General features: G+C 36.9%; 1 protein-coding gene and 2 pseudogenes across 1 annotated transcript; 2 read left to right on the plus strand and 1 right to left on the minus strand.

Annotated features, from left to right (window-relative positions):
* The window catches only part of LOC110312238, a 9,439-nt pseudogene extending 5,630 nt beyond the window's left edge, over window positions 1-3,809 (minus strand).
* A 1,379-nt stretch (window positions 3,810-5,188) lies between these two features.
* Window positions 5,189-6,148, plus strand: LOC110284195 (olfactory receptor 14J1-like). Its single transcript, XM_021149883.1, has one exon. It carries the CDS (start codon window positions 5,189-5,191, stop codon window positions 6,146-6,148), a length of 960 nt encoding a protein of 319 aa, XP_021005542.1.
* A 2,721-nt stretch (window positions 6,149-8,869) lies between these two features.
* LOC110284333 lies at window positions 8,870-9,973 on the plus strand (annotated as a pseudogene).
* The last annotated feature ends 1,650 nt before the right edge of the window (window positions 9,974-11,623 follow it).

Consider the following 11,623-nt stretch of genomic DNA (forward strand, 5'->3'; position numbering starts at 1 on the left):
GGTGGCTCACAACCACCCGAAATGAGATCTGATGCCCTCTTCTGGTGTGTCTGAAGACAGCTACAGTGTACTTACATATAATAAATAAATAAATCTTTTAAAAAAATAAAATAAAATATAATAAAAATAAAAATGATGCCAGTGTCCTATCAGTTTAAGCATACATTGTAGAGCTGAACTTTTCAGTTACTGTGCATTTTTTTCATGCTGTCATTTGTAATATGATTTTGAAAATTCTTGGGATTAAAGTTTTGGTTAAAAAATTTTTTTATAACTTGAAAGCCTGTTTTTTCTTGCACACTCAAATCTGTGAGCTTGGTATCAAGTCTATGTAGAGTGCTTTTGATTTAATAAAGTACTAGCATAATTGTGTAGCTAATTAAAGAGAGAGAGAGAGAGAAATTTGGCTCTCAGTTGTCCCACTCCAGGACCTCTTGTACCTAGGATCCTTGTTAGCTGCAAAAGCACACAAAAGGGTGAGCCAGAGTTCTGGGCCCACCCAGGGGAGCTTTCCTGGGACTGCAGGTTGAAGCCCCAGCTTACTTTCTCATACAGCCCAGAAACACTTGTCCAGAAGTGGCTCCACCACAGAGAACTGTGCAATACCACATCAATCATTAATCAAGAACATGCATCCACAGACTCCCTTACAGGCCAATGTAATGGAAGCATTCTCTCAATTGCATTTTCCTCTTTCAGGTTATTACTAGCATGTGTTAAACTGACAAAATTTAACCAGCACAGCATTCATAAGAAATAAATATCTATTCTCTTTTTTTCAGCCTTCATATACTATGAAAAACAGTGATGTCTAAAATTATACAGTATACCATGAAAGAAGGGTAGAGTATTTCCATTATTGTGTTTACAGATTCCTCTCTGTTCAGGTAGAACATGGAGCAACATGAAATGAAAATGAGAATGTTCAGTAGAATATTTTCATTTAATTTTTATTATTATTATAGATTCTCAGAAGTTACAAATTAGTATAGATCTATGCCATGCCTCTTTTATCTTATAGATCTATATTACATTGCTACAATATATAGTCTTTTCTTATATGTATGAAGCTATAGTCTTTTCTTACAAGTATGAAGCAATACAGCTGCAACCCCAGTTGAGACATAACTATTTTATCACCACAGGGATGTCTGTGGTTTTACCCCTTACATAGTTATATTCACCTTACTTTCCTACCACATTCTAGTCTTTAACAATCAAAGATATTTTATCCATCTTCAATACATTGTGATTTCAGGAATTGTATTGTACATAGAGTCACATATCATGTGAACTTCTGAGGTTGACTTTTTGTCATTTATCTTTCTTCACATTGGTATACATAAAAACTTTCCCTTCCTGTTCTTGAGTGGTATGCTGTAATAGAGATGCACTAAAATCACTTAACATTCTACCCATTAAATAATAGTGAGATTTTTTTTTCCAGCTTCAGGCTATTAAAAACAAGCAGAGCTAAAAATTTGTGTACTAGTGACTTTCATGTTCATGCAATCATTTGATTAAATAACAGTTGTGTGTTTGGTTTTCAAACAGAAATATCATAAGGTCTCTCTGAGTCTGCCTGGAAATAGGTGTTTCACATCTGCCTACCTTCACCTATAGGTAAATAAAATGAAGGCTCACCCAGGTTGACAGGTGGAATGGGATATGGGTTCTATTAATACAATGAAGAAAGGGAGATAATTGTTGATGAGTACACAGCAGTACTGGTTTCCATACTGCAGGCCTTTTAATCAATTTCATAAAATGTGCTTTTTACTATAATTAACTGCTATCAATTTTATATTGGTATCCTATGTAGCATGAAATACTTTATGTGCCTAGCTCTTTAAATGATCCTATATTTACAGTGTAGGTTGGCTCTTGTGCTTCTGGGAACAGGGTAGTGGATATAAAAAGCCAGCAGAGATGGAGAGGAGAGAGAGAGAGAGAGAGAGAGAATGACTAGTGGGACTGAGCAGTAGGCAGGAGTAGGGTCAAGAGACAGAAGACTAGTGTTAGAGAAGACAGTTGATGCAGGGAAAAAGAAGACTGAGTTGGGTAGAGAAGAGAAGAAATAAAACAAACAAACAAACAAAAGTGTAACAAAAAGAAACCCAAAATGTAGTCAAAAGAAAGAAGGAAAACAGAAACACAGAGCTGCATACATAAAGCTACAATACTGACTAAGGATTTGATTGGAAGCATTGGAGAAATTATTTTGAGGTAATGTTTTCTGAACTAATGTTACTTTTTCTTATATGCCTATATTACTAGCAGGCATTGCTTTGCGGTTTGTGTATATGTTGATGTAGGACACCACAATGCTGCACACTTCATCTCTTTGGGTAAAGGGTACAGAATTAGTTGTAATATATTTATAAATTCAAACTGCCTTATACTGAATTATATGAATTTCCATGATGTGTCTATTAGATAAGGAGCATATGTTCCAAACCATCTCACAGTGCCTCCAAATAAGATGATGCTTTAACTAAAAGTGGATTACTATGTGATGCACATGCCAGCAGCAACACTAAGGAGCTGGTAAGTGTACAGCCTTCTGGGTGCCACTGTGACCTTGTAAGCCAGAATTGCTAAGTGTTGAGGCTCTGCACTCTAGGTTGAAACCTCCTCACTAGTAGATTCTCGGATCTGCTACTTTAGTAGCTACTAAGCTAGCAATAAAACTACAGTCTCACCAAATTCCCTGCTCACTGTTTGACCATTTCAATGGATACAAATGCCAAGTGACAAAGGACTAGAGAAAATGAGGCACATCAGTCATTCAGTTTGGCTTCTATTTAAAACTCCACCCCTCAAAGGAAAAAACAATGATAAAAAAAAAAAAAACCTGTCTTCAATAGCATGTTTTAAAACTCTATGCTTGTGGAAAAGTAACATCACAGGTAGTGATCAGTTTGGATAGATGTTTACACACCAAGAAATCCTGAGGTGAATTTTCCAATACTAAAGGATGAATGCAGGGAAGATATTCTATAAATCCCTGCATTAAATTGCTCTTTAAATGAAGGTTGAAACTGCAAGGGTATAATTCAATCAAGGAAGACAGGAAGCTCACCTTACTGAAAATGAGAAAGTTAATAAAACCACATATATTATCCAAGTAAAAGTTTTAAAATAATATGCAAAAGAACCACAAAAATGAAAGTTTGATATGTAATTTGTCTATTTGTCTATGTAGCTCAGGAATCAGGAAAACTATTGTTAAAATACTCTCTGAGGTAAGCAGTAGAGAAAAATCTTTCAGTGTTACATGTTATCAAAAAACAAAACAAAACAAAAACAAAACAAAGAAAACAAACAAACAAACAAAAAAACAAAACTGTGTTTCCTCCAAAGTCATTCATGCCGTTTCACATGTCAGTTTGTTATTTAAAAAAAAAAAAAAAAAAAAAAAAAACATTTGAGAAGTAAGTTCTTCCTATAAAGTGGATCTTAAAATATCTACCTTAACAAAAATGAAACTATTTGTGTAGAGCCAATAAAAAATATACTGAAAATTACCAGAATTTGTCTTATTAAACTCAGTGCTGGATGTAATTAACTGTTTAGATTCTCAGTCTCCTTCAACTCCTTGTACAGTTTGACAAAATGAAAATAAAAATAATGAACAATAATTTTGCTAATATTTTACCAGTTACAACAGAGCAGAAATGAAAAATATAGAAAATGTTACAGGCATCCTTACTGTGTTTAGTTTTCCTGGTTTTACATTATATGCTTGTGGCTTTGATGAAAACCATTTAATCTGATGATTCTTACGATAGATTAAATTTCTGATTCATTCTAATGCATTGAAAGCCAAGATCCTTTCCAATGTGGCTGCTAAGTACATTTAAGAACTTATAATTTACTGATGTATTATTACAATCCTAAAACAAGCCTTTATCAGGGAAAACTGTAGAAATGGAATACACCGACATTGAGTTTATTCTACAAAAATAGTGTGAGACAGGCAGCCGGAGTCTGTACTCTTTCAGGAGATGTAGGCAGTAGATGGCTATTCCTCTGAGATTAAAATAGGGAGGAACTGTTTTAATCTCAAGACTCATGGTTCTCACGAAAACTAGAGCTACCAGATGATTTACTCAGAAACAAACATGCACATGCACACACCCCCAACACACACCCACAAACACACACACAATTCAAAAGCAGGGTTTTTTTTAAATGTTTTGCTTTATTTTGTTTTGTTTTTAGATTCCAACTGTGCACGAGGCCATCAAGTTAGACCTCAAATCGGAGAATGACACATATTTTCTTTGCAAAAGTAAGTTTTATTGCATACTAAAAAAAAAGTCCCTTTAAAAATAGAAATAAAGTTAGAGTGCTTGCTGTGAAAGATCAAGGCTCTGTGCTTGGTTCTCCACTAAAACAAACAAACAAACAAACAAAAAACCAGAAAAACAGTAGGATGCCCCATTTGATCGGGCTCTTAGCACCACTGTGGGAATGAGCACATGGCTTGCTAGGAAGGAAATTTGTATTACCTGTCTACAACTAAACCATCTGTTACAATACAGAGGTACTCAAAATGTATTATAGAAGTCACAAAATGTGAGTACAGAAAACTTTAACATCCCATAATTGTATTTCTATTGTGACTTGAAAGTCATAGATTTTCCTGGTGGAAATTGAAATGTTTTAGTGAAAGCAAAACAATATGATGAGTTGTGACACTTGCACTCACCTCCAACTACTGTCTAAGTATCAAAAAGTGTAAACTTCATCACAGAACTGTTTTATCCTGCTGATTCTTGCCATTGCAGGTATATTTATCAAGTTTTCAAGTGTGATGAACTGCAATTCCTTAAACATTATTTGGAATAGAGAAAATAGAACATTTATTTATAATTTGTTTTATATATTATATAATATTATATATTATATATTATACATTATATATTATATATTATACATTATACACTATATATTGTATATTATATATATTATATATTATATATTATTATATATTATATTATAGATTATAGATTATAGATTATTATATATTATATAATGTTATGTTACATATTACATATTACATTATATGTTGTATGTTATATGTTATGTGTTATGTATTATATATTATACATTATATATTATATATTATTACATTTCATAAACATTTTTATTTTCTAGCTGTTAACACAAATTTATTTGCAAAATGACTGCAAGAAACATGACAACAATGAGTGGATTCCTCCTCATGGGGTTCTCTGACAACCATGAATTGCAGATCTTACAGGCTTTGCTGTTCTTGCTGACATACCTATTGGGCTCAGCAGGGAACTTCATCATTATCACCATCACAACACTAGACCCACAGCTCCAGTCTCCAATGTATTACTTTCTGAAGCAACTTTCCATTCTGGACCTCTCATCCCTCTCTGTCACAGTTCCTCAGTATGTTGACAGTTCCCTGGCACGAAGTGGGTACATTACATATTGTCAGTGCATGCTGCAGATTTTTTTCTTCACAGCTTTTGCCTGGAGTGAAATGGCCACTCTCACAGTGATGTCTTATGACCGCTATGTGGCCATCTGCCTCCCACTGCACTATGAGGTCATAATGAGTCCCAGAAAGTGCACTTGGGCTGTGGCAGCTGTGTGGCTAAGTGGAGGTATCTCAGGAACGCTATACACAGCAAGTACACTCTATATCAGATTCTGTGGGGACAAAATTATTCACCAGTTCTTCTGTGATATCCCCCAATTGCTCAAGCTCTCCTGCTCTAATGATTACTTTGGAGTACTGGGAGTGTCTACTTTCATGTCTGTAATGGCCTTTGCCTGCTTTATGGGGATTGCCTTCTCCTATGGCCAGATATTCTCTACAGTTCTCAGGATGCCCTCTGCTGAAGGCCGATCTAAGGTCTTCTCCACCTGCCTGCCCCATCTCTTCGTTGTTTCATTTTTTCTCTCAACAGGCAGTTGTGCCTATCTAAAGCCAACCTCAGACTCACCAACTGCTTTAGACCTCATGTTCTCTATTTTTTACACAGTACTACCCCCAACCCTCAACCCTGTTATCTATAGTCTGAGAAATGAGTCCTTGAAAAGAGCTATAAAGAAGTTACTGCTAAGTGAAGAATTCGTTAGGAAAAAATGTTTGTTCGGTTTTTAGTGTCTGCTAACACTGAACACAAAGAATGTTTTTTTGTATATTGAATATGTTAGATATGTAATGTTCAGAATAACAAGATATTTTCTAAAAAATACATATTATAAACCTAATGCATAGCAAGTTGTGAGGTGATTCTTTGAACCTATTTCATCAAACTTACTTATTCTTCCTTTTCTTTCTTACTTTTTTTTTGTTTTTCTTTGTTGTTGTTGATTTTCAAGACATGGTTACTCTGTGTAACCCTGGCTGTCCTGGTATACAGTCTGTAGACCAGGTTGGCCTGGGATTCAGCAATCGGCCTGCCTCTGCCTCCCAAGTACTGGGATTAAAGGCTTCCGCCACCACTGCTCAGCTACTTATTCTTTTTAAGTTGGTAAAAATATATGATTATAATCTAGTAATGTAGACCTGATTCTTCCTAACTCCTAAAAATCCATTGCCACACAGGTATGTATGTGAATTTACCAACAATACTAACATGAGTTTATCAGATATGTTTATGACAATATAGTAATAAAAATAATAAGCATGAAGGATATTCACAGTTATTGGTTACTCAGTTCACCAAAAGGGTCATAATTATAATATTTATCACTTATTTCAAAGTTTCCAGTCACTTTCTATCTTTCCATATACAAATTTTAAATGTCATTTCTATGCATATCTATATAAAGTAATACTATAGTTCTCTTGAGTATGAAGTATTCAATGTAATTAATATACAAATAAGCCTCAGTTATTTAGTTTGTATCATTTACTGTTATCTTTGCTTACAAATAAGTCACTTTTCTAATAATCCAAGTAGTCAGGAGGCAGAGGCAGGAAGTCATCTGCAATGTTTTTTGGCCAGCCTGGTCTATATAGTAATAATGATAACTGCTAAAAAGTCCTAAAAACTTTCTTGTTCATTCTGAGGGTTAAAAGTCCCTGGTTTAGGTGATTAACACCTGTAGCCTAACAGAAGGGAATTAAGTAATGCAGCCTTGTTCTATCTCTACAGGAATTCCTGGGCTTTAACTTTTATCCTGCTCTTATGACTTATGAAGTTATAAGGAAGGAAAAGGGACAATTTGAAAATTGAATTTACCATTTATTTCTCAGTTGTAAACAGTTTCCTATGAAAACTCTCTAAGAAACCATGGAAAAGCACAATAAATCATGATAATCATGATGATGATGATGGTGGTGATGATTATGGTGATGACGGTCTCTTCTCTTTCTCTTCAGGACATACACATCTTTCAGAATACATAAACACATAGTAAAAAGGTCATCACAAGTTTACACATGAATGAAAATTGTAAATTGAATGAGGAATTTAAAATAGGGAATATTTACATGCATATCCATTAGGAGCAATTATCTGACTAAACATTCATCATCTGTTTCACATCTACAGGTTCATGGAGCATTAAAACCCATAACTAAGTTATGAGTGAAGTCTTGTATAGATAAAACCAGTCAACATTTTATATCTTCTGCCCTACACCTAAAATTAATCATAGTTCCCTTTTTAATGAATGTAATAGAAATGGCATGCAAATCATGCACATATGTATGTATGTGTCTCAGAGAGAGAGAGACAGACAGACAGACAGAAAGACAGACAGACAGACAGACAGACAGAGACAAGGACACAGAGAAAAACAAAGAGAAGTGGGGTATCTAATAAATAGAGTTTGAGCCATCCTAAGTTGGTCTAGAGATATCTAGAAAAAGAAATCTCTGTGGAGTAAAATAATGATTAAAGATACCAGAAGCTGAAGATGTAACAGTTTTTTTAATCTAAGTAAAAAACTATCAAAATACCTTGAGATATATTAAAGTTAAGAGATTTGTGGATGAGATGATAGAACTTATGTGTAATTCAAGGTGAATGACAGACCATGGAGCACTGACCACTATTAGCTCTGACAGAACAGATCAAAACGGACATGTAAATTGAGTGTAAAAGCCACATATCAAACTGTACTTTTATAAGGTAAAGCAGGTAAGACTTTCCTTAAAACAACAAGTACCCTGGCAATTTGAGGTGGAAAAATTGTGAAAGTCATCCTACATTTAATAATTTCAAGGAGAACGATACACTTAAGCAAGCTAAGGCTCACTTATCATCTGTTTTCTCAGTTGTGCACCTTGGAGAACTTGTAGCTCTGCTTCTACCCAGTCTAAAATTTCTTCCTGTCTTGTAGAAGCAAGGCTTACTTGACTGAAAATAAAGTTATTGGTTCTGAAACTGAATATATTCATATTGTCTTTTGACATGGGCAGTGAACATTGACAAAGAAGTCTAGTATTAATACGTTAACAACAAAAACAAAAGAAAACAAATAATACAAATGTAATAAAAGCACTTAAAGAAAACTGCAGTAAACACTGTCACTGAAGATACATACAGATAATTATAAAAATTTAGAGTATTAGATCTAAATTAGCTTTTTAAATATGGTATGGTAGTTAGAGTAGAAGAATAAAAAAGGTGATTTTATAACATTGTTAAATACACAGAAAGCAATTGTCATATTTTCGTTATAAAATTGTATGGATAGAGTTAAAGAATTATATGTATACTTGTAGTATCTAATCATATCATATTTCATGTCACATATATCTTACTTTCTCAAAATATCATATTACTTGGGACTGAATGTAGTTGTTTTGTTAAAAATGGTCACAATTCAGAGCTGGGCCAGGGGCTGCAGGTGGCTCATTGTAGGCGGTATGAGTTTGGCTGGGGGCCGGGTCCCAGGGAAAACCGCTGTGAACCTGCTTTCTGGGCTCCTGGAAGAAGAGGAGGAAGATGAGTTCTACCAGACAACTAACGGGGTTTTCACCAAGGAATCTGGAGATGATGAGTATCAAGGAGACCAGTCTGATACGGAGGATGAGGAAGACTCTGACTTTGACATTGATGAAGGGGATGAACCATCCAGTGATGGAAAAGCGGAAGAGCCAAGAAGAAAGCGCAGTCATGACCAAAGCCTATAAGGAAACTCTCAAGAGCCTGAGGCCTGGCAAGGTCAGCACCCCAGCAAGCAGCTCCCAGAAGGCCAGAGAGAAGATGCTGCCTCAGCTGCCGCTGGAGCTCCAGGACGATGGCTCTGACAGCCACAAAACCATGTGTCAGTCGACAGCTGAGCACACATGACAAAAGTTCCTTCGGGTTCAAGAGAGGCAAGGACAGTCCCGGAGGCGGAAGGGTCCACAATGTGAGCGACCACTAACCCAGGAAGAGTTGCTCAGGGAGGCCAAGATCACTGAAGAGCTCAATTATGTTCACTCGAGGCCTATGAAAGGCTGCAGGCTGACAAAAAGAAGCAGGTTCACAAGAAGCAGAAGTACCCTGGGCCAATAATCACCTACCACTCAGTGACAGTGCAGCTTGCTGGGGAGCCTGGCCCCAAGGAGGAGAATGTGGACGTGGAAGGCCTTGATCCTGCTCCTACAGCCTCTGCTCTGACTCCACGTGCTGGGACTGGGCCTGGAGCTACCGCCGCCCCTCCTGCTCACTGCTCTCGCACCTTCATCACATTCAGTGATGATGCAACGTTTGAAAAATGTTTCCCCCAAGGGCGACCCACGATGGTCCTGGTGTGGGAGGTCTGCCCAGTAACCCACTGTCTAGCTTTGTACTGGGACCCTGTTACAGACATACTCTATGCCACTGCTAGAGCCTTCAAGATCATCCATGAGGCATACAAAAAGTACATCACTGCCCATGGACTTCCACCCACCCCGTTGGCACTGGACCCAGGACCCCCACCCCCTGAGCCACTCCCTGACTCTGGGCAATGAGCCTTGCCTCAGAAGATTGTCATCAAATAGAGACACCTGATCCCCAGACAATCTCTCTCCTGACCTGGCTCTCCACTCTGCCTGGACCTTCGCCTTTGTTTCCCTCAATTCCGCCCTAATTCATTTTGTTTGCTTGTGCTCTTCGTTTTTTGTTTGTTTGTTTGTTTGTTTTGTTTTGTTTTGTTTTGTTTTTGGTTTTTCGAGACAGGGTTTCTCTGTATAGCCCTGGCTGTCCTGGAACTCACTCTGTAGACCAGGCTGCCCTCGAACTCAGAAATCCACCTGCCTCTGCCTCCTGAGTGCGGGGATTAAAGGCGTGCGCCACCACTACCGAATTCGTTTTTTTAATCTAATAAAATGGTAAAATCCAGGAAAAAATGTCACAATTCTTAGTCTCTGAACCTAAATTATGGGAGTGATCTTTTTCCTGGAGGTTGTAAAATGACCTCATATTCATAAATGTAACTAAAGTTATAGATAGTGTATCTTTGAAAGTGTACAGATGGATTTTAAGACAGGGTAATATGACACCAGTGACCACACCCGCAAAGTGCCCAGTAGATGTAGGATCAATCCAGCTCTACCATAATGCAATTGACCCTGAGGGTGCACAACCACCTGTACCCGGGGTAGATTAGTGTGCTTAACACCAGACCCTACATCCTGCCTGTCTCCCAGAAGGTCTGCTCTATTCAGATTACCTGCTCCCCAAACCCACACCCTGTGTTTTTCCCAGGAGGTCTACCCTAAGCAGAGAAACAGGAAGACTGCTCTAACCAGGGACACAAGGGGCCTGCTCTAGTGAAAACGGCCATCTTATCAAAATCAATTTAGATTTAAGGAAATTGCCATCAAAATCCAACACAATTCTTTACAGATCTTGAAAGAACAATTCTCAAGTAATTATGGAAATACCAAAACACCAAGATAAGTAAAATAATCCTGAACAATAAAAGAACATCTAGAAGTATCAATATCCCTGGCTTCAAGCTGTAGAATAGGGCAATTGTAGTAAAAACTGCATGGATTTGGCAAAGAAAAAAAAAATTGATCAATGGAATCAAATCAAACTTCCAGAAATAAACCTACATATAGAAGTAATGGTTTGTTTTGTCTCTCACCCACAAGCTCCCAAAGATAAGATTCAGACTTTCTATAATTATAAATATCTTGGTCCTATAGCTAACCCCCACGCTGACTACAATCATAAATTAAATAGGCCATTTATTTTAACCTACATTCTGCCACTAGGCTGGTTCACTGTGCCCAGGCACCATAAGTCCACCTGCTCACAACTTCCAGGCCAATCTCTTGCATAAATCTCCTCCAGAATTCTTTCTGCCTCCTAGATGTCCCACCTTTCATTTCCTGCCTAAGCCATAGGAAAATAGGCATCCTTACAATATACATGGTATTCTCATTACACCCACATACCTACCAACACACACAATTTTTGAGAAAGAAGACAAAACAGTACGATGGAAAAGAAAGACCATCTTCAAAACTTGATGCTGTTCTAACTGGATGTTTGCATGTAGAATGCAAATTAAACCATATTAATCAACCTGCACAAAACTCACGTCTATTTGGATCAAAGACCTCAACATAAACTTAGTAGTTTTATTGATTATATTGAGAAACAGAAAACAACCTAGATGTCCCTCAACTGAAGAATGGATG

This window comes from Mus caroli, chromosome 17 (genome assembly GCF_900094665.2).
Source record: "Mus caroli chromosome 17, CAROLI_EIJ_v1.1, whole genome shotgun sequence".
In the NCBI taxonomy this organism is placed as follows: domain Eukaryota; kingdom Metazoa; phylum Chordata; class Mammalia; order Rodentia; family Muridae; genus Mus; species Mus caroli.

What these genes read in the sequence shown, in the direction of transcription:
- LOC110284195 (XM_021149883.1), top strand. Translation starts at nt 5,189, where the DNA reads ATGACTGCAAGAAACATGACAACAATGAGTGGATTCCTCCTCATGGGG.